Below are 27,950 nucleotides of genomic sequence, written 5' to 3' on the forward strand. Positions count from 1 at the left end.
AAGTCTCCCTCAACTCCAACCCATTTATAATTTTGTACCAAATCAACATCATTTCTGGCAAATTCTGATTAATCTGCTCTTTATATTCCAGTGGTTTGTATGATTTCAATCTATATAAAGTACTTTCAGGACGTTTGTTGTAGTGAAACAGTGCTGACTATTGATCTCCTTAATGTGATATGTTCACATGCAGGAGGGCTTAGAAGGTGGTACAACCCACCATGGTTTGATGAACACATCCCTTCTGTGGCATATGATCCCCTAGCTCTTCGCAAGGCTTTTGAGAAGGTTTATTTCAGACTTCTCTGATTCTGTGTTCTTGATTTCATTGCTATTTTGGGTGTAATGGATCTGATTCATCTCTAAAAGCTGAATTAAATAAATAAAAATAATGCAGAAATGACTGCAAAAAGCAATTTACGTACAGTCTACACATTCTTTCTTGTTGGGAATTTATCATAATATCTGATTATGCATGCACTTTGAAATTCAAGTTATTTGTAAAAGAAATACATTGAAATTCAAACAGCGCCAAGGCAGAGAATACAGCGTAAATGCCACAGATTTGCAATGATCCATGCTGATAGGGATTTGCTATTTGAATTTTGAATGAAATGAAGTGAGGCATTGAATGGGTCACAAGGAAAAAAATACACATTTCAATTCTAGCTCCCTTGTTTTAGTAAATACTGACTGAACCTTAAATTGAGATAAGAAGCCATACTAGCTTTTGCACAATGATGAATGTTTAGAAATTGACTGGCAATAGAACAAGAGGACTGCTTTTTTCCCCCTCAATTTTCTAGGACGTTAATTATTGGATCTGAGCTGCTGCATGATTATCTAAATGTCTTTATTTGTCTTCTGGACTCTGTATTATACAACTTTCCAATATGAATCACTATGCCAGGGCCAATTCCCTTCATACCACCTGAAACGGGATTCTTGTCAAATCCAAGTTTCCTGCCCCCACATTACCAAAATTTTGTTGATCCAGATACATGATTATTTCTAGCATCCTTAAAAAGGATGAATTAGGTTTTAGGAAACCAAAGGATGTAGTTTCTTAATCTAAGAAGTTGAGCCTGATGATTGTGAACAGATTTAGACACTATGGTTGGTGTGTACCTGAAATGTGATAATTTTTCCATCTGAAATAATAATTTTAATTGTTCCTTGCTAACTGAAAAAGATGGGTTCAGTAACAGCATAGATTATACTGCTAACTGAGAATTGCCAGTGCTTTATCTTGAGTTTGGTTAAATGTTTCTGGGACACTTGAGCATATTTTGGACCTGGGATTGAAGGGTTTCTCAGAGAGAGGCGCTGTTAAATTATTGAATTTTGAGAAGGTGAAGAACTTCCAAGAATTATGCCTCTTATTCCTTTAGTCAGTTTTAGGTTGCATTTGCTGGTAGTCCTGGTGTTGGGAGAAATATCTTAACACTGTTGGAAGAACAAAAGCTTTTACATTTTTGCTACATTGACAGCATCAGGAAAATAGTGCGCCATATTTGGGAATATTCACCCCAAGTATGTAAGTTCTAAATAAATGAAACCACAAACTAGGCCACATTCATGTTATCTTTTGAAGACTACTCATAAAACTAAGTTGAAAACTGAAACAGAAAATCTATATGTCTAACAAGCATATGCTTCACGAATATTTTGTATGTCTGTTAGGTGTCAGCTATTTATTTTATTAAAAGGGAAACACTAACATCTAGAACTAGCTAACACGTTGCTTGATGAAGTCTGATGTGGTGGGCATTCCTTTATCTTCATTTGTGACCATGTTTGTGTACCAACAGTCCAGATTCCACATGAAGATCCATTTTTTTCTATCAGTGACCAGCCCTTTTTCTCTTCCTTTTTCCAGCAGAGAAGTAAAGATTCTTTTTGGAATTATGCTAATATTTGCAGATTCTAATTTCTTAAAAGATAATGATCTATCCTTTTTGTTATGCAGGCCGTGATCAAGAGACTGATGACTGATGTGCCATTTGGTGTACTTCTGTCTGGAGGGCTTGATTCATCACTTGTTGCTGCTGTGGCCTCCCGCTATTTGGCTGAATCAGAAGCTGCTTGCCAGTGGGGATCACAATTGCATAGCTTTTGCATTGGTTTGAAGGTCACCATACATCTTTCTAGTTAAATAGTTTTAGCTTTACCTTTCTAAATACATTTTTGACACAAGTGGTTGGGCCAGTTTAACTGTGCATCAATATTGGTTGCCTACCATTTTGTGTGGGTGCCATTTCTGTCTTCTCTTCTATTTCCTGTTTTTTTGTTTTTGTTTATTTTTCAAGCGAGCATATTTTACTTCACTGAATCACCTTGTAGCTATCTGAACAGCCTTCCCTTTATCCAATGTACTGGAAATTCAATTCTTGAAGTTGATTTTGTCATTGGATGGATATCCAAGAAAAGATAATGGCTACTCTTGAGGCCATCAATCCTGGCAATAATGTCATTTATAGATATACATTCTTAGTTTTTCTTACCTGCTTTAGCCTACTGTGTCACTTTGTATTTAAAGTTCTAACTTGGTCGTGCTCTTTTTCTGAGCTAATAAAAATGTCATAAGGAAATAGTACAAGCTGGAATATTCCTGGCATTGTTTTGATCAGTAAAGGTAAGTAGTGGTGTTAAAATTCCTAAATTTATATTTAGGAATATGACAGCAGAATTGTTCTACTTCTCAATTAGAAACTATAAGGTGATGTTCTTTTCGTGTTTCAATTTTCAGTTTTGAGTTTTGAATTCATTTTTTTTGTGTTTTGAATGTTTGTTTTGAGATTTTTAAAAATACATTTTTTTTGTCATTCTGAAAAACTGTTTTTTAAAACAGAAAACTAGAAAACGCTTTTGATTTGAAATTTTGTAAAATGTTATTTTATAATATTTTATTTAGGAAATTTGATTATTAAATAATAAAATCAACTCTTTTTAATATAACATTTTATAATAAATATTATTATACATAATGTGTAATACACTTACTAATATACTATACCCAATGTATATTTTTAATTATAATATATATATACTACATTTTTAAAATTTTAAATAAATCTATAATTTTATTTTCTAAATTTAAGAATAAATTTTTCTTTTTTTTTCTTCTTTTCTTTTTTTTTTTCCTTTTCTTTTTCTATTCTCTCTCGTGCCTACTTCTCTATCGCCGATGACTACTGCCGGTCGGAGATTCACACGATTAGACCCTACTATTAGAAAGGCCAAGCCAAGAGGGTTAAGATACACAAAAATGGGCCAGATTTAATGGCTAGATTTTGATATATCTGATTTTTAATTTTCAACCAAATCTAAAAAACGCAGTCAGTTGCCATCGGCCACTGTGGCTGGTGGTTTCATGGCCATTGGCCGTCATTTGGATGTTGCTTGGTCGGCTGGCGGTCATCAAGCCATCATTGCTTGCTTGCTCTGCCATGGCCGTTGTCTGCCAAGCCTTATCAAGCCATCATCGCCGGCTTCATGTGACCGCCGGCTATGGAGGATGGAGGAGGAAAGAGGAGTCGGCGGTAGCGGGAAGAGAGGAGAAAGGAGAGAAGAGAGGGGGTGGGGGGAGAGAGAGAGACAATGGGTTCTGCAAGATTGGGTTTGGGGGTGGGGCAGGTGGGGGTGGTGTTTTCCGCGTTTTGTGTTTTCAGATAGTTTGGATTTTCTTTACAAAATTTTTCCTTGATTTCAAAAATGTGTTTTTAAAAATAGCAAAGTAAACGCGTTTTCAGTATTTTGAAAAACTAAACACTCAAAACAGCCTGAAAATAACAAAGAGAACAGGTCCTAAGTTATTCAGGGATTTCAATTCTTTCAAATACCAGTGTTAGGTTTTTTCAATCACTAAAACCTAGGAGGGAGACTGTTAATAGACTGTGCGTGCATGATGAGTTTCAAATATTGTCGCTAAATGTACTTTTTTGATGTTCTGTTTAATCTTTTTTATGATGTTATTTAATATAGAGTTCAATAAATATTACAGTTTTGATATACTTCATGAGGAAAAGTTGTCATTCAAATAAACCAGATTCCAAGGAACTGCTACTTCTTTAGGACTAAAACTTAGAGAAACAAAACTTCACCATGGACTTATTTGAAGGATTGTTACATGGATCCCTTGTATTCATTCTAGATAACTCTTGGGGTATGCAATGTGTTTGATCCTCATACCCAATTCAGACATTTCATACTTCTGAGGTGATTCCATGAACAAGACACTTACATTTAATAGTAGATAGAATTTTCTTGGCTCTCAAGTTATGGGAATAGAAGTTTTATGTATAATCCTGAATAGTGACTGCATTTTTCAGTAGAGTAAAATACATTATATATCATGTATTTATGATGCTTTCAGTACCCATACCCCATCCTTGGCTGCATATGCTACACACCAAGAGTTGGAAATATTTTAAGGAAAGTCCAATATGTGGTCATTCACTCATATTGTACTTGAGCTCATATAACATAGTTTGGATGTGCCATTTGGATTGTTTAACATCAACGGCCCATGCCTTTGCTTGTGGAAAATAAAATATTCTGCACCCTTTTTCTTATGTGTTTTACCCTTTTGAATCCAGTGGCCAAGTTATTGGATATGCTGATCTTAGAACTAATTGAATAAGTAATGTGTGAATTAGTTTCCTACTGCATCTCAGTGTGTCCAATAGTGCTAGTGATTATCTTGTATAATTCCTAATATGCTGTATGCTCATATTTTAACTTCTGGTCATCAGGGTTCTCCAGATCTAAAAGCTGCCAGAGAGGTAGCAGATTATCTTGGCACTCGCCACCATGAGTTTTACTTTACTGTTCAGGTATGCCTTCTTCATTTTCAATCAACAATGAGAAGCCATGTATTCTTTTATCTCCTGGGTACTTTTATGTTTTAAGTTGGTTTTCCTTTGGGATATCAGGAAGGTATTGACGCACTTGAGGAAGTAATCTATCATATTGAAACATATGATGTGACCACTGTTAGAGCCAGTACTCCAATGTTCCTAATGTCAAGGAAAATTAAATCTTTGGGAGTGAAAATGGTTATTTCTGGAGAAGGTTCTGATGAAATATTTGGTGGTTACCTGTATTTTCACAAAGCACCTAACAAGGATGAGTTACACCAGGAAACATGTCGAAAGGTATTGCTTCAGCAGTTCTTCCTTTTCTCTATAGATGGTGAAGGAGTTTGATCAAGCATTATAAACTAGATCACTTGTTCTTGCAGTCACTCTACCATTCTAGTTCTGATTTCTGCTTAATTTTTTATTTTAATCAGATAAAAGCTCTTCATTTGTATGACTGCCTTAGGGCCAATAAATCAACTTCCGCGTGGGGTGTGGAGGCTCGTGTTCCTTTCTTAGACAAGGAATTCCTCAACCTAGCAATGAGCATTGATCCAGAGTGGAAGATGGTAGGTACAGAATTCTTGAAGTCTGGTTTACATTACTTCCCACTGTTTGTGTTGCTACTGCGGAAAAACAGAAGAAACAAATTAATTTCCTGTTGTTGTATCACAAAAAAGTGCCAATAATTGGAGAATGCAAAAGGATACAGTCCTTATCATGATTCTAAAATATGCTTTGGATTCCATCAAGGATTAAAGTTTTGTTTCTATGTATTGTTTTGTTTTACTTTGAAACATAAATGTTTTAGAAATGTTTCAGAAATATATGAAATAGTAAAAAAGTTTGAAAATGTCTGGAAACAGAAATTGAAGTTTATATAATAATTTATATGGGCTTAAAGATGAATTTTGGATACATTTTAGCTGTAAGCGTTTTTCTACAAACTAGAAGTTACAAGTAAACAGTTCAGAAGTAAATTCAAACTTCATTCATTAGTGTCTAATAAGTTAGTTATATAACCACAAGTGCTTGCATTTACAAAAATGCATAAGATTCTGACCAAATAGATAAAAACAGTACAACATAAAGTACAAAGAAATGCTACAACTTCCCCAATTTGTGGGAGGGTACCTTTTCTTTTCTATGACAATATTAAGAAGAGAGTCCTGTAGATGACAATAATGCTGAAAACTCAGGTTAAACGTTTTACACTGTTAGTTGCGAATAAGGTTTAAAAGTTAAAGACTGTTATAACAATAGGAAATGTGTTCATGTAATATGTAATAAAGAGGTTAGAAAATACATGATATCCAAATTTTCTTCTACTTGATCTCTTTCCTATTTTACATTTTGTGGTCTTTCCTATATATAGCTTATCTTTTTGTTCTCACATGTATTTTTGTAGTGAAATTGATAAATAAAGAAAACTCTTGTTAGATTGATTACGGGTCCTTAACAGTAAGTGGTAGCTGAAGGTGATATATACATTCATTCATGGACTAAAAGTTATACCAAAGACCTCCCCACTAGACTATCGTTGTGGGGATTGAGTCTACCACGACCCCAAAAACTAGAAATATATTTTCTTATTTTATTTTCAGTTGTTATATATTTAATTAGTGGTTATGTTCTAGGAATTACAGTTATGGAATTGTGGGGAGGTAGTGGAGTGATTTAAGAGCAGTTATTGGCAATGAAGGAGTGGTAATTGTCACAAATAACTGTCGGTCAGCTTTCTATATAAAGCTGTAACCCCCAGAGTACCAAGATTATGTTATGAGTTATCAAGATATTGAATTCTCTTTGTTCTCCCTCAATTCCGTTATTTTCTCCCCCCATTCTCTCAGATTCTTCCACAATTCTGTCAGTATCCTCCCTTATTTTAGTCTGTTCTCCCTAATGTTTTGTTCCCCCCCCCCCCCCCCCCCCCTTTCAATTCTTGCAATTTCTCCCTCAATTTTCAGTTCTATCTTCTAAGGAAACATCAATTAGGACTAGGGTCCTAACATTTGGTATCAAAGCAGTAGTTTCTCGATTGTGATTTAGGGTTCCTACCAATTGATTTCAATCAAAACAAGGTGGTTATTGCAGCAGTGATACATAGTAAATTTTGAAGAATTTGGATTATGCAGATGATCGAAGGAACTCTTGAGAGACTATAAAGAAAAAAATCAATAAAAAGTTGGACGAACTCATGATCTTGATGGTCAAAAGGTATTAGGTTAGTCTTCCAGCAGAATTACTTTGTAGGGAATATTCTGATCCAATTATTCAACAAAGGGACCAATCCCTTTGATAGAAGACTGTCCACCAAAGGAGAATGCATATCAAGTTTTGGAAGGTATTGATGATGATGCTGCTAACATTACATGTCCTAAGTAATTTGCAGATGAACAAAGCAAGCCAAGTTTAAGCGGTAGCAAAGGTGTTCATGATTGGGATTTGAATTTGCTCAAATCATATGACCTTGTCTCCATCACCAGTCCGTCGAACACAGTCAAAGATCCTCTTCCTTTAAAGCATCTCCCTTTACTTGTTCATGGAGAAGTTCAATCGTTTATAGGCATTACTAATCCAAAGGACATTACAGTCCAAGGTGATTTTAGGTTTGTCAAGGAAGGTCTAATGGTTCCAACTAAACCAACTCAAGACCTTTCACTGAAGGTGGAAGAAGTGGATAAGCCATGGAGTGATCCGGTTCTAATAGAGAGAATCGGACCAAGTACCTTTGGTGTTGTCCATCATGTTGATTGGAAGGGCTCAGACATATACAACTTTCAGGTGAGATTATGGGAAATTGCATGGAAAACTAAAGTGGATGAAGGGAAGGTAGAAGAAAAAGATGCTATGGGGATTGGATGAAGAAACTATGGTCAGTTACTGGATTTCTTGGGGACAATAAATCTTTTAAGAGGGAGGGAATGTCATGACCCCAAGAACTAGGAAGATATTTTCTTATTTTATTTTCAATTGTTATGTATTTAATTAGTGGTTATGTTCTAGGAATTATAGTTATAGAATAATGGGGAGGTATTGGAGTGATTTAGGAGCAGTTATTGGCAGTGGAGGAGTGGTAACTGTCACAAATAACTGTTGGTCAACTTTCTATATAAAGTTATAACCCCCACAGTGCCAAGATTATGTTATGAGTTATCAAGATTATTGAATTCTCTTTGTTCTCTCTCAATTCTATCTATTTTCTCCCCCATTCTCTCAGATTCTCCCTCAATTCCATCAGTGTCCTCCCTTATTTTAGTTTGTTCTCCCTAATGTTATGTCCCCCCAAATTATTGCAATTTCTCCCTCAATTTCCAGTTCTATCTTCTAAGGAAAACATCAATTAGGACAAGGGTTCTAACAGAGTCATGACAAACTCCCCTCCTTTGATACTTGGCATCCTTGTTAGGCTAGAAATTCCACATCTCAATCTAATTGATGTCTGTCTCAAAACACTTTCCTGGCCTGCACCCTTGTAGTAATGACGCTAGGTTGGCTTTGGTGCCATTTGTAACACCATGGGTTCTCATGTAAAATTGCTATATGAAGATGACTTATCGTTTTATAGGACCAAGTAATATGTTCAAAACCTCCTAGTAGACTACCAATGCGGTAGCGATGAGGTAGATTTTACTCATATTGTTGAAACAAGTCATTGTTTTGAATGTTCAATAGTGTTTTGGTGAGTTTTGATGTGGTTCAAACTGTCTCAATTGTAAAAAATTGTAATTTCATTTATCTAGTAATGTTTCATGTCATTTTCTGAGGGAACAAAAATCGCCGCCTGCCTCCAATGGGCACATGCTCTTGCGACCCTTCTTAACAAAGTTCCAAGGGAGTTTGCTAACTTGCCTATTCATGACCTTGTTTTTCTTGCTTATTCAGTCATCTCCACATTACCTCGAAATAACTAGGCATGTGGTTAGAGGCCCATACTAATAAAGATTTCCAATTTACCTAGGTAATGTTTGTTAAAATGAGTAAGATAAAATTGTATCAAGATAAAGTTAGAATGCTTTTCGGACTAAGATATTGAATGGTCAAAATAAGGCTAAGAAACATTTCAAGAATTTTATTAAATTATTTGTTAAATTTTTTGGAATGCACTGAAGGACATATGCGCCATTTTTTCTTATTTGTAAAAACCAAGATAAATTTATCTGGAAGGGGAGAGATAAATTTATATAGAAAAATCTAGATAAGAAGTCACGTGACTTCTTTTCCAAGAGTCGGCAAATAAATTTAACAAATACAATGGAAAGCATTTTTGTCTAAAATATTTTTTATATCTCACTTTTTTCAGTCTACATCTTGGTTAACAAACACTACCCTAAAAGGATGTGCAAATTTCCTGATCAGGTGCTTCCTGGATCAAAGCTGTTGAATATCTCTTGCAGACAGCAGACCGTACACCACGCCCAGTTGACAATTTAACCTCTGATCCTCCTGTACTTGCTCAATCTCCTTTCTGCCTGTTGACTGACTCGTGGATGCAGTCAACCGATTACTGGCAGCTTCTTAATTTCTTCTTGAAACTTTGTTGACCGTCAACCATTCAAGAGCATCTATTGGCAGTTTCTGCTATTTTCTTGATCCAGTCCCTTATTCCCTCAAAACCTGATACTTAACCTGATACTTCATATCTGAAATTAACTTAATACGCTCTCAAACCATGTAGCACCAAGACACCTATAGCTCAAGAGAAGTGGTACGTCACATAGCTTCATTGAACTGAAGGTGTGATAAGTCAAATTCTTACATATCCATAAAACATAATTAGTGCAGCCAATTCTTCCTATAAATATGCACCAGTGATGTTATAAATCAGCTATGACAATGACTACATGGACATAACTTGTACTGGACAAACCACGTACATCATATTAAAATATTTATGTTGTATGTCATGACATCCCCAAGCTATATGCTATCAATCTTCAGCTTCGATCCCTGCTACACTGCTGATCTGTTTGCATGAGCCATGAAGCTCAATAAGACATACATGCAATTGAACATGCCCTATGCCCATGCAAATTAAAATACTATTATGCATTTTTTCAAGTAATATAACTAGCAACAAGCATGTGGTTCATATGATGCAGTGACTGAAACCGTGAAGCAATGAGACATGTGTGAATGTACTAGCCATGTGCATGTATAACCCTGCCATTGTCGTTGGCTCAGATGCTTCTAGTCATGACCTGATCATTTCCTCATTCTGTAAAGGTTACTCACAATCTGTATACCATTAAAAACAGGAACTGTTGACCATTTTCATCTTCAACAGTGCACTCACTCAGTCTATACCCATACTGACTGTTGACTATTGTTCCTCATCTGTGGCAGTCTTTTTCCAATAACTACTGTTTGTAATTGATTACAATATCTACACTGCATTTCAAACATTTTGAAGGAGCGGGGTGTTACAGAAATGTTTCTACCATTTTGGTGGAAATGAAATGAAATTTTGCTCCTTGAATTCCATGCCTTTCTTTTTAATCAGGTGGCCTATCTAAAAATACGATTTATGTTTTTTGGAGTGAGTATAAAATGAAGAGAACGAGATATCTTCTTAGGGTCATTGGTTTAATGATGTTACAGCTAGGTTCTCAAACAACTTATTTTCTTGTATGGAGGGTGAGAACTTTTTTTAGCACATGCCATATTTTGCTTTTATTTGTTGCTCCTCCCTCCACTATTACTATGTCATCCATCCATCTATACAATTGAGCAGCCATCTCAAGAATTATTTCTTTTACTCATGGGCATAACTTTTAGTTACTTTTTCCTACAATCACAGGTTAGGCCTGATCTTGGAAGGATTGAAAAGTGGATTTTACGTAATGCATTTGATGATGACCAGGAGCCATATCTTCCAAAGGTTTGTGACAGTCCGCCTTTTGGTGTATGCGTAAGCTTAAGCATTATCTTCTCAAAATTGAGCTTAGTTTGCTCTCCCCTCCTTTTCTTCTGCCTGGCACTCTTGGTAGAAAAAGTTGTCAGGTCATTTATGTGAAATTATTTTAAGAAATTTATCATGTAATGCATGAGATGATGACAAGTCTCTCTCTCTCTCTCTCTGCAACAGCATATTTTGTATAGGCAGAAGGAGCAGTTCAGTGATGGTGTGGGTTACAGTTGGATTGATGGCTTGAAGGATCACGCTAACCAACATGTATGTTATCTTTTCATATGTGCATATGACATGTTTTAGTTTGCTCATCAAAATTTGTCTTGTAGCTGTAACCATTGTTAGCTGAGAGCAGTAACCTGTTCTTTGGGGTCTACGGTTAACCAATGAATTCTTGTTTTCTCCTTGTTACTGGCAGGTCACAGATGCAATGTTGGCACATGCAAGCTTTGTATACCCTGAAAATACTCCTACCACAAAAGAGGCTTACTATTATAGGACTATTTTTGAGAAGTTCTTTCCAAAGGTGCTATTTTATAGGTTTCCTTGTCCTTTACTGTTTTTCGTTGTTCCCTCCTTTATGCTTTCACCATCTTTTATTAGATGGAGAGAGAAAATTTATCTGTCACCTGTATAGATTGACCTCTATTATCATTTTGATCTAAGGGGGTATAACTAAATAAAGGAAAACAATTCGGTGTTTATGTTCCCTGTAAATTTTTATGGCATTTATGAGTAGTTATTGTACCTGTCAAGATAATTCGCTACTCTTTTTTTTTATTTTTTTTATTTGAGTCCTTGAATTTGAGATGCTTACTAATTTCAATTTTGAGCAGAGTGCCGCAAGGTCAACGGTTCCAGGAGGTCCCAGTGTGGCCTGCAGCACGGCAAAAGCAGTGGAATGGGATGAAGCATGGTCGAAGAATCTTGACCCATCTGGCCGTGCTGCTCTTGGTGTTCATGAAGCTGCTTACGAGGAAGCAGCAGAGGTTAAGAAGTCTGGTGTGATGAATGGCGCCGTTCAAAAAGGATAAGACGGGAGTTGTTGAGAAGACTTGATTGTTCATTCTACTGACTTCCTCACTAGTCATGTGATCTCAACATCAGGGCTTTTATTTACTGCTGCCGGAGGTACTTAATTTACTTGAAATTAGTGGAAATGTTTCTACGTGGTGGAACTTACTTCTGAGGAGACGTATTTTTCCTGATTTTATGCAGACCCTGCAGTCGAGGCTCCAGTGATGAAGCTTACATTCCACATAGGTGTTAAAAAGCTGGATCATGCTGCCAAGCTATGTTTTTGGTTTTATTTAGCAGACGATGTGAAAGGTTGTTTTAACTTAAAAAAGACTAGCTTGTAGATGGATGGGTGGATAGATGGATGTGTCTGAAGTCCACAGGAAAATTTGCATAAAAAAGTAGAATCTTAGGCCGCTTCTATGGTTGTGTGTGTGTGTGGCAGTACTTTTGGTTGATGGTGATGAATTAATTAGATCTTAGAAACAGAGAGATCCTTATGATTCAGTTTTCAGGCATTGTAAATCTTAGGATGTGCGTGTGCGTGCTTAGAGAGACAAAGAAAGAGGTGCAGAGATGTCACTAATTATAGCAAATTCTTAGGGTTGTGTTGTGCCAGCTAAGCTAACCAAACCCCACTTCTTGCCTCCACCAAATTGTTGAGAGAAGGGAATGAAAATGGAGTTAAAATATATTTTTTCATTATTAATTTTAATTATTTATTGAATGATATTTTAATGTTTCAACTTTATAACATGATTTGAAAAATTATTGTTTTATATCTCTATTTTTTAAAAAAATAAATATGATTTTTATAATATTAAATAATAAAATATACTTAGTTATATTGAATGGGATACCATTTATATTTTGTCAAATATTAACCTTGGTAATTTTTTCGAAGTTCAGTTTTACCTTGACTTTATTATATTTTATTAAAAGAGTAAATAGTAGGGATTGCAATTGAAATTGTGGAGAATTGAATCGAAATTGAATTGGTCAACGCGATTAAAAATCATTTGGTTGGATAATAGTTTGGTTTGTGAAAAAATTGAATACTGTTTTAATGGATATAGTTTTGTTATGGTTTTTACGAAATTCAAATTAAAATTTGAATCGAAATCGAACAAAATGTGTGAGTAACCTAATCGAATATATATATATATAATAGATATTTATTTATTTAATATATTATATATACACATAATATATATATTAACTAATGTATTTTTTTTACAAGTATTTTAACTAATGCATTACAAATATATAAAATATTTAATATTTATAAAGTAATTAACAAATAAAAAAAATTTATCTTAAATTATTTTATTTGTATCAATCAAATAATTATATCAAAAAAGTTTGAAGTTAATTTGTAACTTTATACAAGAAGAAGGTAACTTTATTAGAGCAACTCCAAGGTTGAACACCAAATTCAATGCTAATTTGGACACAAAATCTAATACTAATTTAATGTTCAATAGTGTTTTACACCAAAATTTTTAACATCAAATTGGTGATGTCTCCGATGTGTAACACCAAATTGGTGTAAAAGAAAATCTATAAAGAATATTTTATAAATAAATATTAATTACTTTATTTAACTTAGCATAATATAAGAATAGAAAGTATTTTATTTTTAAGCCATGTTTTTATTTTAAACTTTTTTTCTATTTTCATCTTGTATTTTTAATTTAAGTTAATAGAAATATTATTATTTTTTATTATATTATTGAGTTTTTGCATTAAGAATATTTTCTTTTTATTAAGTAATTATTAAAATAAAAAACTTTCATATACATAAACAAAAATAATTCATTTTATATTAATATAATATTTATAAAATATATTAAATATTTTAAAATATATTCAATATTATACTCATTTTATAGATCTTAATAAAATATTTACATCGGTATATATTTTTTATAACAATTTAATTTATATTCTTAATTATTAATTAAAATATATAAATATAATAAAAATGATAAATAATATAAAGGAAATAATAAATTGTTTTAAAGTTATACAAAGAGGGGTAAAATTAGAAATAAAATAAAAAAAAATGGTGTTAGTGAATAGTATAACACAAAATTTGGTGATTGAAAATTGTGCCCAACACTAAAATGGTGTATTCGTTACAGAACTATTCAGCGCCAAATTAAAATTGGCGCTAAAAATGATATATTCCTTAGAATTGTTCTTAGAGTTTATTTTTATTTGTTATAGAGTTATTAAAAAAATTTATGAATGTTATTTGTAAAAATTTGTCTTAGTATGGATCAAATTAAAAAAAATTATGGTTAAAATCAAAATTGAATGACTTCGTTATGATTTTTAATTTTTAAAACCAATAGATAATGGTTTGATTTTGGTTTTAGTAGTTTAAGTTTAGTTTGGTTATAGTTTTGACAAATACCAAAACTAAACCAAACCATTGCCAACCCTAATAAATAGTCATTTAAAAACTTTTCATTCCATCCATTTCAACGCTCTCTAAAAAAAAAAAAAAAATGATATTTTCTATCCGCATAAGAAAAATATTTTTAGTCTTATCACCCATTGAATCTCTCCAAGACCTAAGAGAAAAAGAACAAAATAACCCAATGAAACATGCTTGAAAGTAGAATACAGAACTTACCTACAGAAATAAAGATTGAACCAGTGGCCATCATTTTGTCCAAACAAACACGGGCAACTATATATGCTTTAAAGGTAGGTAAATGAGGGTACTGCACTGTCAAAATTGAGATGCAAAAAGGTACAACTGCTGGCTGTAAGCACAAACCTGGGGGGATGGTACTGTACATGCAATCCCAGATACCACACCTTGGGCCCAGAAACTGGCTTGGAATAGTATACATACAGGCATCCTCATTATATACAGAATGTATCTAGGATATTATCCTACGATCATAGCAACTAACAGGTATATTGCCCTTAATCTAGACAACTTTCCACCCTCAGTTACCTTCAAGTGTCATCTGCCTCGGCAAGCGGCATCAAGAATAGAAACGAACAACCAGCATCTATCTCACCTAGATTGATGGGTAGATGATACACCATTGGATCAAATGACATGATCTACGTGCATCATTCACCACCGGCAAATCCCAGGTGCCTCTGTTCGCAAGAAAGAAACCGTCTCTTCATACTTTGAAGGATACACAAAGCCCCATAGCTGCAGCACACACAAATGGCAATTCCTATTGGCAAATGATAATGCCCAAATGCTCTTTGTTTCAAGTGATGAAATTTGGCCCCAAGGTTTTCTATTTTATAGTATGCTGTACTTTCAAATACATCTCTTGTAAGAAAATTAGTAGCTTTACCTCAATTTCCTTCACTTTGAAATCTTGGGAATGTGCCAAACATGGGTTGCCATATGTTTCTGAGGCTCCACTTGATCCATTTAACCTTGAAAGAGAAAGAAAAACTTAGATATGTGTCTGAGAGTATCCTCCAACAGGTCCAATTGATGAATAAGGAGGTGTTAGATAAGTTTGAAACACACGCCCTTCCCTGAAAATAGGAGTTTTGAATGGATGGGAAAATGAAAAGAAAAATATAGATTGCGTTCTCTTTGCTGTTTTCAAGCCATTTTTAGTTTTCAATTTTCTAAAATAATGAAAACGCATTCTCTTTGAAAAAAAAAATTAGTTTTCAATTTTCTAAAATAATGAAAACACATTCTCTTTGCTTTTTTCAAAAACGCATTTTTGAAAAAAAAAATTGTAAAGGAAACACAAGACAAAGTGTTTCGTCCAAAACAAACTCCAAACTCAAAACACAGAAAAAATGTTCATTTTCAATTTTTGGTTTTCTCTTCCTCTCTTCAAGCCATCACCACCGGCCATCGCTTCCTTCTCTTCCTCTCTTCAAGGCCATCACTGCCGCTAGCTAGATCCACTGGCTCTCTTCCTATCTTCAAGCCAAATCCGCCGCCACCGCTTCCTTCTCTTCCTCTTTTCAAGGGCATCACCGTCACCGACCAGATCTGCCGCCACCGCTTCCTTCTCTTCCTCTCTTCAAGACTAGATCTGTCGCCTCCTATTGTATTTTCACCGTGAAGATGAATACGTAGTTAACTTAGCTTTAAGAGCTTTAGTTGATTAACCCTAGAATGCTACCACTTCGGCGATGCATAACCCCCAAATGGGCTTCTCTCCCCACTACCTCCACCTTATTGAATTTGTCCACGCATAACATCAGCCTTTCTACCCGTTCGGCCAAAATAGTCTCTACATTCGTCCTCGGTGACGAGGGATTGCAGACCGACGATGTGGTGCTATCCTTTAACCACTGGTTCCAGTCCCAAAAGAACTCATTGTTCAAGTCAATTTATTTATTTATTCAAAATTAAATAGTTTTAATTTTTGAATAATTAAATTCATTTAATAAAATATCATTAAAAAATTATTTTCAAAATTTCAAATAGAACGCGTTTTCTAGTTTTCTATTTTGAAAAATAATTTTGCAAAATAACAAAGAAAATGCATTTTCAATTTTTTAAAAACATACTACCAAAACAAAAAAATAAAAATGAATTCAAAACTCAAAATTAAAAATTGAAAAACAAAGAGAATACAGCCATAATAATTCATCTATATGCATTTTTCATGCATACAATACAATAAATAACACATGCCTTAATCCCACTCGGTGGGTCAGCTTGCACTTTTTTATGTTTATATAATATTTATTTTCTTTTCGTTCCAGAATTCATAGCTCCAAAAATCATATTAGGCTATGTTTGGAATAAAGATTTTTCAATATAAGGAAAACTAAAAATATATAAAATTATTTATATACATCTTTAAATACAAATAAGAATGATTATTTTTCTCTGAACTTATTATTTTTGTCCATCAGCTGAGAACAAAAAAGAAATAAAGGAAATACAGCAAGTACTCAGAGAGAGAGAGAACAAGGAGAAGAAATCTCACAGATCACCGTCCAAATAAAGTGCAAAGTGACCTCCCCCGCCTAATGCCAGAAACTCAGTGTAGCACAAAGTGAAATATTGATTATTTCCTGCTTTTATAAAGTGGCCAGTTAAACTAAATTTACAAAAAAAAGGGGGGGTATTCCAACTAATGATCATAAAAATAAGGTATTCAGATGAGATGTAAAAGCATTTCAGGCTGCCATGGACAAAAGATGACATTATTTTGAAATTTAGAACATACGAATAAATTAAGGCAAATTAACAGCCAAAATAAATCTTTTTTTTTTATTGTTTCATCATGGAAACTTTCCATTTTTTTATATTTTTCAATATCCAAATTTTCCCAAATGTTGGGAAACAGGATTAGTTGAGTTTTTCTTTCTTTTTTTTTTGGGGGGGGGGGGGGGCAGCAGTGCCCAGGGTCTCCCCCATTATTCTTATCCAAGTACATCGCAGGCAAAGAGTTTAATCCATTCAGGTAAAATGATTACTAATGGTGTATGATAGATATGACAATCATAGTTGTTCAACTCTCACAAATTTGACATGATCATGATAAAGCACTTCATAACAACATGGAAGAAACTACACGGAAACAATAGCATTTCACACCAAAAGATTCAATTTTAGCCCAGTATGCACTTTTAGGGGGAGAGTATACAGTGAAAAATGGATAAACAATATCATCAATAGTCATGATTCATGAGCATCCAATCCAGTGAAGATGGCAGCAGGGCTGATCTGAGGAGGCAGTAAGGTCTGATCTAGGGATGTAGCAGCAAGGGAGCTACATTATTTATTTATTTGGAGGGGAGTGTTTTGTGTTTAAGCCGAGAGAAAGCTAAATAACCGGCCTGGGAGAGTGCGGAAATATATATAAAAATTGTCAGAGGAGGCAAATCCTGTAGAGTTTAAAAGGAAAATACATGAACCTAAACAATCCACAAAGGAAAAGCTCATCTAAGAAAGAAGCAAAATGCAGCAGAAAAGTTGCCTACAAAATTACCAGCGTGCTACTGATCACAGGGCAGATGCTTCCTAATTGGTCTTGTGTGCCGGAAGAAAACAGAACCAGCATACCACGTCCTGATTCATAAAGATTTCAGTTTTTAGTGTTCAATAGGTCCTAGTCTAAAGGGTGTTCATAGAAGCACTAATATCAAGAAGCCTAAGACAGGAGCTCTGTCAAACTGCTGATTTTCGGAAGAGCAGAATAGAAGAGGCATTTTAAGAAAGCTATTTTGCCAGTTCTTAGATAGAATCTGTTCTGTTCAGAAACCTTTTGTTGTCTTGAGTCGCAGGAATTTTGCATTTCTCCTGCTGCTTATGTAGATTTTTAGGAGAGAGGAATCTGACAGCAGATTTCAACTTTTTCCGGCATCACAGTGCCCCTTTTTTATGTTTTTCTGTTTGCATACTTCATAAAAAATAATTAAAAAAAAAAAAAACTGAACTAGCAGAAAATGCAATTGAGCAAGTTACATGTTGCATCCATGTAAGTTTTGATGAATTTCATTTTTGTCCTTGCAGTGTCAATTGCCAAAAACCTGAACCTAAGTTTCCAATTTATTTAAAATGCCAAGCAGTCCATTCTAGCTAACAACATTCCAATTAAACAAATGTGGAGCTCACGTATTTGTTCCATCTAAACCTTAATAGCAAGTTGAAGATAGATTTTTTAAGGGTAACAGTAAAGAATAGAAATTACAACCAAGTCTAAAAACTCATTTGTTTGGAACTGAAGGGACCAAAATGAGTTTCAGCCCAAACTTCAAGTCCATGTTTGATTCGTGGATCCCCAAGATTATAATCATAGGACCCATCCAAGACAGTATTATCCTAAAATAAATTATCGATAATGATATTTATCATAATGTATAGATCATAAAATATAATAGCAAAACAACAACAAAAATCTCCAACATTAACCCTACCAGGTTGAGAGATCACAAAAACTTACCATGTACTTAGAATACTATATACGTTTTTACTAACAAAATTAGGGGGGTTCAAAAAAACCGTCAAACCACGAAAACTGACCACACTGCATGGTTCTTTGGGGGGAACGGTTTGGCACGGTTTGAGAAAATCGTGCGGTTTGCGGTTTGAGGATTTCTTGGTTCGATTAAAAACCGAACCACCCGAGTAGGTTAATAATAAAAAAATTATAAAATATAAAAAAGGTGCATCCAGTTTAATAAGGACAGCGGAAAGGCAGTAGTCTACTGCCAGTAAGGAAAACCACACCAGAGGAAGCAGCAGAGGAAGCATCAGATTTTTGCGTCCAATTTATTGTTTTCCTTATTGGAAAGCATCAGAATTTGTAGACTTTATTTTAGTTGAGCATCCATCATTTATTTTGGTCTATGTTTAGGTCCAAAAATCTGAGTTAGTTGTCATTAATTTCTACTGCCAGTAGAGGAAACAGCAGATGAAGCATCAGACTGCGGAAACTGCACCGCATTAAACTGCACCACAAAATGCGGTGCAGTCTGGTGCGATTTCCATGGACCAAACCAGACCACACGGTTTGGTTTAACAGAAAACCGCACATGCGGTTTGGTGTATTGAAAATAGCCTAAACCGCACCGTGAACACCCCTACACAAAATAGATAAATAAGAATAGGAAACCAAAAAAAGACTTGCTAAAATCAAAATAAAGATGAGATATATACACAATTGTTACATTTTACCATATATGAACGTATTATATTATTTACATTCTAATGGTGTAGTACATACTAAATATATTACATTAGGATAAATAACACTATTAGTCCCTGAACTTTACACTCCATAACAAACTAGTCACTGTATTATAATTTTTGTCACTATAGCAACTAAACTTTAATTTTTGTTATAATTCAATCCTTGTTTTGATTTTTCATCAAATTCTATTAGCGAAATGGAATATACATTAATATAAACCCAAAAATCACATAATACCCCACAATCAAGTGAATTTGAGGTTTATATTAATGTATACCATGTTAGTTTTCATTAATAGAATTTGACAAAAAAAAATCAAAAGGGGGACTAAATTGTAACAAAAATCAAAGTTTAGTAAATGTAATGACAAAATTTGAAGTACATTGACCAGTTTGTTATGAAGTGCAAAGTTTAGGGACTAGCAACGTGATTTACCCTATTTGCATTACTAATAATAGGTAGGGCAAGCCTCAGTAGCAATGGTAAGATTGCTCTTTTGTGATTGGAAAGTCACAAGGTCAAGTTGTGGTAACAACCTTGCAAAGTAAGGGTAAAGCTACACATAAAAATAACCCTACCCTAATCCTTGCAAAATGAGAAGCCTCATTCATTGGGGAAGCCTAGTTAGGGATCTAGATTGCCATTATATTGTTGTATCCAAAAACCCATCTTATTCCATGATTTTTACTCTTAACTCCCCTTGGATGATATATCAAGCATATAAGGAATAAATTGTCAATTCCAACACTATTATCAGGAGCGCATATGCAGAATCCAGCAGGGGTAAGGCCTGACATGGATTATGGTCCAATCATGCAGCCTTATCCCGCAAATAAAACATGGTTCAGGGCCACAAAGCTAAAAATTGCTTTTAATATAACATATTTTCTCATTAATCAGCACATATCGTAACCCTTCCAAGTTTTCAAAAATGAAGAAACTAGAAGAATGCCACTCTTCCAATAATTTATTAAAATCAAAGGAAAAAGAAAATACTATCACGTGCTTTCAAGAGCATATAGATAAATAAAGAGGAAGTGCCTGAAAAATGATGAAGGTATTACCTGTGGGACGGAATATAACTGGACGTCCAGATATATTTGTGAATACGAATGAATTATTGGTTCCCTGCTCAGAATTCATTGTGAAGTCAGAAAATAGGGAAAAGCACTTGCTGAATTATTTCCAGAGCATGTACTGTTCAGAGCACCTGATATTTCCTTTTGTTTGTTGGCCTTAAAGGTGCCTCAACCAAGCCACCAAAAACTGCACCCTTAAAGTCTCCAACAACCTGGAAAGAGAGATAAGAGGGTTTGATACAGATAAGGCTTACACATACACCTACCAGAAAGCCAAGCTGGCCAATACAGTAGAGATTTTATGAACAAAAATCCAACAGTATTGTACCAGCTAAAATACAAAGCTGAAACTTATGTCCAGAGTACGTCACCATAAAATCATTATATACTGTCCCTCAAATATATAGGAGTTTCAGAGGATTACCAGTCCAGTGCCTTCAATTTTAAAGCATGGTAATAAATATCTTTGCCTTTTGATCCTCTGGTATTTTTAGTCATGTCTTGAAAACCAAACACAGCTTACTTCATCCAGTAAGAGGCAGCTAAGTAAAATGCTAGCTTTAGTGGTGATGTAAGTCAGCAACAAAATGTGTTGTAAAGGAACCTCTTTTGCTTGTTACAAGTATTAAACTACTGGCTGTACTTCAAATGTTAAAGGAAAAAATATATAATGTCTATCTAGAATATTTCATGACATAAATATTATGATTTGGAACTTCCATAGGTTGAAATGCCACATGATCAAGAATTCAGATTCTTTAAAAACCATAAGAATGTTCCTTCAGAAGCTAGTTTTCAAACAAAATTAGGTGATGAATTTGGAACAAAACCTGAAGTGCCAGTTTAACACGAAAAAGGGAAAAAAAAATATGATTATCTGTATACTTTGCACCATCCTTGTTAAATATGGCATACACATGTTTTTCTTAATATAACCATCTTAATTGTATTTCATGCATCTTATCATCAGCAACTGACACTACTGGTGAATTTCATTTTTTTCTAAAAATCTAAAGGCTCTTGTTTGCCTGTGGATCTGACTACAAGCAAAGAACATTGCACCAGCGCTCATACAGTGCAATGAATTATTATTGTTCTGTGTGTGCCTATGAAACTTCTGCCCCATGCCCCCACCCCAAAAAGAAGAAAGAAACGTGTAAAAATAAATAAATATGGTTCAGTTAACCATAGGCAGTTATATATCAATTTGATCTTGAAAAAAAAAGTCATGTGCATGGAAGCATATAGGCAAAGATAATCAACTTCCAAAAATATATGGCAATAGATTACCAGCAAACTGAGACCCGGCCAAAGTACACTTCTTCGGTAGAGTGTTGCAAGCGAAATGCCATGCCGCCATGTGCTACAGATATAAGAAAGTGACATCAAAATGACACATCAAAAACTGCTAAATGGTACCAAACCAAAACACAAAACCATAACAAAACAAATGCAGTCGAAAAGATCCATATTTCAATTAGAAAATAGAAACAATTTTTCATACCTATAAAGTAACACCCAAATCTTTCCCTGAACAAGGGCTGGGAGAGCAAGATAAAGAGTACTCCGTGTTTTGTTGGAAAGAAGCAATGAGGACTCAGAATTTTCTGGTAGATCATCCAAGAGCACTGGTTCATTCAGAATTTGCATAGGAACACCCTCATCATCAATAATTCTAGATTTGTTTCCATCATTGATTGTCATGTCAGAACAGCTCTTGACTTCTGACGGTTCAGTACGGTACCTACCTAATCTTGCAGCCTTATAAAGAGCTTTACCAAGGGATTGCTTACCCCTTGAAAATAAACTTTTCTTCCCTCCACTTCCTTTCATTATTGAGTCAGATGGTGATTCAGCCAACTCTTCTTGATATTCATCTTTCCCATCAGGATTGGAACTTGCTTGAGATTCTGATAATGAAAGTAGGGAGTGAAGAAATGCAGTAAAAGAAGATGTATCAGGCGTGTCAACCAAATCCACAGAACCCTTCTCTGCAGTTGACTCTAACTGACTTTGGTTTGCCTCAGTCTCATTGTCCTATTGGGATATAAATGAAAGAAAAAAAAGATTATATGTTGGAAACAAACAAAAATATTCTAAATTCAAACAATCCAGGTATGTGTCAGTTTTGACTTTCCACTTTTGTTTTTCTGCTAGCAAAGGAAAAAAATTAATCTCACTGGCACAAAATTTTCTACTGTGTTTCTTTGCATTGATTCATATTGTCAATGTAACTTCTAGAAGTCAATTGGCATTATGAATGCTGAGTCATCAACCCTAACTTGGTTAGGATAAGGTGCAGTAGCTGATGATTATTATATTTATTATATTTGAATTGCAGTCTGGTAAACTTGAAACTTTGGATGTTAAAGTATCCCTCTATACCTCGAGCTTCTTTTGTCTCATCCACCAAGATAATGTCATCTAAAAATAATACACTAGGGCACCTCTTATTGTATATGTTCAGCAAGTTCATCCAGAACACATCAAGGAGAAAAGGGATAATTGAAGTCTTTTGTTTTGTCTAATTGAACGGGAAAAATCTCAGTCTCTCCTTCCCTAATTCTAACACATGTTTTTACTCCATGATACACGCCTTTAATAACCTACATATAAGCAACTTGGATAACAAACTTTTTGATAACATGTCAAATTTTCCATCCAAGCTTTTACTGAATAAAACTAATAATAAAGGCAAACAAGGGATAAGAAACTTGAACTTGTGTAGGGAAAAGAAATGGATAATAAAATAAGGAATGGTTATCTATTGCTTTAATTGAATTATTAAATATGATGAAAATGAAGAGATTCAACAAAGTCTTTCATTTTCAGCTGGTTTATCTATTAAACTACTTTACCAAATTGTTTCTCTCCACTTATCAATCAAATAAAATATTCTTTTTTGTCATTTTCATTTCCCCTTGAGAAAAATTAGTTCCAAAATATGGCAATTGATAAACCCAGGTAGCAAAACCCTAAATACTCTTTGCATAAAGGAATTTGGTGACCATATCATACTAAGTGACAATTATATCCAGATCGCAACCACTAGCCCGAAAGCATTATTCTTGCACTTGAACTGAGTCATACCAAAGAAGTAATTAATTTTCTCTTCCAATAAAGGAGAAAAAACAACCAAAGATGAGATTAGAAAAACCTAATGTCAACTCGAACGGAATGTATACAAAACTTCAGAACTCATCAATCTATGACTGCAAAAACAATTAATATCCAGAGCAAAGACAGTGCAATTTGGAATTGTGTATCAAGTTCCATCAGCTAAACGATGGCCCGGAAAAGGAAATCAGGTACTGGACTCATCCAAATTCCGGAGCATATCGCAAGAACCAACAAATTGTACATGAAGTTCCGAATACATAAGATAGTATTTGGAAATGGCGGCCTCAACTGCCATCGGTCAAACAATGATCAGGAAATGGAAAACAACAAAGGGGAGAAAGGAACTTACAGCTTGAGGATGTGAAGAGTTGGAGGGTTTATCAGAAATCGGGTTGAGGAAGACAGTGGCGATATCAGATACGAAGTTTGCAGCTTTACTCCTTAGGGAGCGGTGGCGTTCTTCTTGTTGCTTGCCCATTTTCGTTCCCAACTTTCCTTCTTCCCCTTCACACTCTCTTTCTCCCCTCTCTCTCCCTCTATGCAAGTCACTCGTGAATGCCTTTTGCCTCTCTCTCTCTCTCTCTCTCTCTCTCTCAATTGTTTCTATGTCACCATCTTCCTCCTTGCCAAGAACCTGCCAAAACGGCCAGATATCCACAAAACATGGGGGTTTTCACAATGAAACCGACCAAGACCAGAAGACCATCTCCCGATTGGATTGAACGAGTCGTGGATTCTAGGGGGGTGTTTGGCTTCCCCTCCTTAAGCATGACTTTTAAGTTTTGGATGACTGCCCTCCCCATCATTTAAAAAAAAAAAAATAAATTATAGATGGAGAATTTATTTTATTGAACAGAATAAAGAATCAAACTCATAATCTACTAGTACGAATTTTAATTTATCGTGATCCAACCACTTGACATGTGTCTTGAAGATAACTTTTAAATTTTTTTATTTAAAAATTATATAAAGATTTAAATTTAGATAGAGTTTAAGTTAATATCGTATTTGAATTAATGTGTTTTAAATTATTATTTATATAGTTATGTGTTTGATTTAAAAAAATTGATAAGTTATAAGAATTTAATAAAAAAATTAAAATAAATATGTTGTCGAATAATACAAATAAAAATTATAAAAATACTAATTTTGAAAAAAATTATAAATCAATATCCAATTAATAAAATTGTTTACATGTTCATAAATTATATATAATTATTAAAAATATATATTAATATAATATTTTATGTTCAAATTTAAGTTTAATTCACAAAAATATTAAATATATATTAAAATATTAAAAATAACGTGAACAACTCTTAATCTAAATCATACATCTATTGACTCATACAATCCCATTATAACCCAACTACAAGGATATATTAGAAGATGTTTCCTCCATAACTTCCATACATGCCATATATATACATACTATGCCAATCACATGTTTTATTTATACAAAAAATTATATAGAATGTAAACTTGAATCTTCATAGTTCTTCTAAAATGAACTATCCCTCAATTCAAAACTATATTTGTTTGTCACGTGTTTTAGAGTATGTGAGAAGTCTCTTAACCTAGTGAAAAATCATGTAATGCAATTACACGAGTTACGTGTCTATATGCTATTTATATGTCAACTAATATCTACGAACACTAAATAAATGTAATTTAATAATGTATAATTTAGGCTAACAAAAAAATCAATTAAGCTGAACTCTTTGCTTATCAACCTATTCTCAAACTAGTTGTGGTAACTCACCAATATTGAACAACCGTTAGCAAACTACAAGGCTTTGACCATTATTCATAGTTTCATGCATACTAAGAACAAGAAACCTAATATAAACATGAAGATAGGTACATGTGACTATAAAACATAGGCATAAATTCTCACCATTTTCCTTTTTTTATTGGTTACTTTTCCACTTTTTTTTCTCCCTATAGCTAGCTACCAGTCATCTACTAGGGAGCAAAACACTATATAAGCCATATTTTCATAACTAGTATCATGTCCAAGTTACCTACTTGAACTTGTTTTTTTACTTTTCAAGTCAAATAGTTAGACTATAACATTACTTCTAAGTCATTTACTTAAATTTAATGTCAATTCTATGTTGTTTATTTATCCATCAACATAAACTTAGAATTATTCTTTAAAGCACAAACTCGCAACATCCAAGGGTAGTCGAGACCTTACTATTGTCCTTTTCAGACGTTGCTTGCCTTTTTTTAGCTTGCTCTACACTTGTTTTGAGCTTTAGCCCTTTTATAAGCAACCTATCACAAAATCAACAAGCCTTGAAGTTTAACTTGCATCCACTTTGTTCAAATTTTAAACTCAAAACCCCTTATATTGAGGCACTCCCACGCACAAACATGCATAACCTTCTAGTGCTTTATCAACTTCAACTAAGCCATGAAACTAATAGAAAGCTTGAGATTACCTTAAAGGAAAAACCCCTTTGTCTTGGCCTAATACTGCCAAGTGTTAGGCCTCTTTTCCTTTTGCTTTGGCCTTATTTTCGGGTACTTCCCCACTTGTCAAACCATTTTTAACACCATCTAGAACCCAAAAAAAAGAGAGGCTATATCATCTTTAAAACAAGGTTACAACAAGTTCTTTGCATGTAAATTAAACTTACTCAAATTGCAAAATTCAAGAATCTAGGCACATGCAACCTTATATTAGGCTTATTTAGTGCTAAATCAAGCCATCTAATCAAGGAAATCAAGAATAAGATTAAAATCTCCCTTGGGAGCACTCCCTCAAGTTTTAGGAGCTTCCCCTTGCTTTTCCTTTTGTTTTTCTTCTTTTCTAGCATCAGTTCTGATCTTCACCTAAATCTGCTCTTAAGCTTATCTTCAAGTTCTTCTCAATAAGTTGCAAGATTTCACAAATGTAATATTTGAAAATTTTAAGGGACTTTGGATATTAAAAATTATTTTTGAATTAATTAAAAATTAGATCAGAAAGGGGCTTGCTAATAAGTTGGTGAATTATCAAGCCTTAGAATAAATTTAGGAGAACTAAAAGAGTAATTTCTTGCAAACTTTGAGTTGTTAAAATTACAAAATAGGCCAATTTTGCTAAATTATGAAGCTCATTTTGAGCCAAAAAAATTAGCAAACTAGATTAAATTATGTTGAACTCAGTGTAAAGTCTTATAGTTGAGATTGAAATGAACCCATAGGACCATAGGACCCAATTTCATAGCAAATTAATTAGTGGATTAAAAGTCATTTGATTCCAAAGTTAGTTGAAACACATAATAAGTTGGCCAAGTGACTTATTTTAAACTCAAATTGAATTTGAATGTTTTTTGAGTTAAGACAAACAAAAATATGGGTGTTGAAGTAGGCATAACTGTAAACATGACGATGGCTCTAGATTGCATTATCGATCATTGGATAAAAAATAATCGATATTGGGAAATTGCAAAAAGAATTGTTCGAGACACAACAAACAATTTGATTAGGTCATTTTAGTCTCGAATTTCGAATAAACAACTTCAAATCAAAGCTAAGTATTTGATGAGTCGTGCAAGAGACACAGATCGAAGTAACCCAACATTTTCCATTCACATTTACGATGACTGATGACAAACTTATGAGAATTTGTAAATGGTGAAACTAAATTGGAAATGCAACTGAAAAATTCACGAAACATTGCCTCAAATCTTTTAGTTCTCTACAAATCTTTTCAAAATTGGTGTTCAACTGATTTTGGGAAGATCTTTAGCATGCCATTGACTAAGATAATTTGGCAAGAAACAAAATCGATTGTGTATGGGAATTTTGGAAGAATTGGAAACCTTTGTTGCTTATATAAATAGGCTCCTAGTGTCTATTTTTAGCACCACAACATGCAAGGAAGTAAAAAGAAGATAAAAAATGAATGATTTGGATGAGTTTTGGTGGTAGATTACATTAAGTTTATAGTGCTCACCCCAAGAAAATTAGGAACATAAAAGAAACAGAGAATAAACAAAAAATAAATTTGAAAATATGGTAAACATTTCTTTCATCTTCTATTTTGTTTTTTCTTAATTTTATATATCTAGTTTTAGGTGCCAATCTCGGGCCCTCTAGTTACAATCTCTACAATAACTAAAAGGAGACTAAAATGTCATTTAAGGAGAATTTATAACTATCTATTTCTTTATTCTAGTAGCCTCATGGGTAACTTCTTATCTCGTTGTGGTTTTTTCTTAGTTATGGGTAATTGCTCTTCTTTAAGAGCTTGAACCTTATTCATTGTATCTTGATCGTTATCAATTAATGCCAAAGGTATAGTTTCAATGAA

The 27,950-nt window shown here is 34.0% G+C and overlaps 2 protein-coding genes across 6 annotated transcripts in view; one reads left to right on the plus strand and one right to left on the minus strand.

The window, feature by feature from the left end:
• The window catches only part of LOC127803835 (asparagine synthetase [glutamine-hydrolyzing] 2), a 35,720-nt gene extending 23,426 nt beyond the window's left edge, over positions 1-12,294 (plus strand). The window contains exons 6-15 of the mRNA XM_052340390.1: positions 194-288; positions 1,970-2,131; positions 4,755-4,835; positions 4,935-5,156; positions 5,294-5,428; positions 10,660-10,740; positions 10,948-11,034; positions 11,189-11,296; positions 11,607-11,901; positions 11,989-12,294. Of these exons, the coding sequence (XP_052196350.1) occupies positions 194-288; positions 1,970-2,131; positions 4,755-4,835; positions 4,935-5,156; positions 5,294-5,428; positions 10,660-10,740; positions 10,948-11,034; positions 11,189-11,296; positions 11,607-11,804 (1,169 nt within the window). The 3' untranslated portion in view covers positions 11,805-11,901; positions 11,989-12,294. The remainder of the gene's footprint in view (positions 1-193; positions 289-1,969; positions 2,132-4,754; positions 4,836-4,934; positions 5,157-5,293; positions 5,429-10,659; positions 10,741-10,947; positions 11,035-11,188; positions 11,297-11,606; positions 11,902-11,988) is intronic.
• Positions 12,295-14,631: 2,337 nt separating this feature from the next.
• LOC127804701 (uncharacterized) lies at positions 14,632-24,393 on the minus strand. Of its 5 annotated transcripts, none has more exons than XR_008023710.1 (9): positions 23,994-24,393; positions 22,029-22,561; positions 21,815-21,887; positions 20,656-20,736; positions 20,510-20,573; positions 17,742-17,821; positions 16,734-16,821; positions 15,120-15,204; positions 14,632-14,910 (listed from the first exon to the last, which is right to left on the minus strand). XR_008023710.1 is itself a non-coding variant. In XM_052341640.1 (8 exons), the coding sequence occupies exons 1-8, from the start codon at positions 24,120-24,122 to the stop codon at positions 14,881-14,883; spliced, it is 1,083 nt and encodes a 360-aa protein (XP_052197600.1). In that variant the 5' UTR covers positions 24,123-24,392; the 3' UTR covers positions 14,632-14,880. The 5 variants fall into 5 exon arrangements, 3 of the variants coding, with proteins under 3 accessions (XP_052197600.1, XP_052197598.1, XP_052197601.1); XR_008023709.1 differs by having other exon boundaries at positions 14,905-14,968; positions 23,994-24,392; XM_052341640.1 differs by lacking the exon at positions 17,742-17,821 and having other exon boundaries at positions 23,994-24,392.
• Positions 24,394-27,950: the final 3,557 nt, after the last annotated feature.

The sequence above is a fragment of the Diospyros lotus genome, chromosome 6, assembly GCF_014633365.1.
Source record: "Diospyros lotus cultivar Yz01 chromosome 6, ASM1463336v1, whole genome shotgun sequence".
NCBI classification, from domain to species: Eukaryota; Viridiplantae; Streptophyta; class Magnoliopsida; order Ericales; family Ebenaceae; genus Diospyros; species Diospyros lotus.

Bases quoted from the DNA above. Each gene is read 5' to 3' on its own strand.
- LOC127804701 (XM_052341638.1), bottom strand. From the start codon at position 24,122: ATGGGCAAGCAACAAGAAGAACGCCACCGCTCCCTAAGGAGTAAAGCT. The intron at 22,562-23,993 runs GTAAGTTCCTTT...ATATCCCAATAG, and splicing joins ACTCTTCACATCCTCAAGCT to GACAATGAGACTGAGGCAAA. The intron at 20,574-20,655 runs GTGCTCTGAACA...AATTCTGAGCAG, and splicing joins CAAACAAAAGGAAATATCAG to GGAACCAATAATTCATTCGT.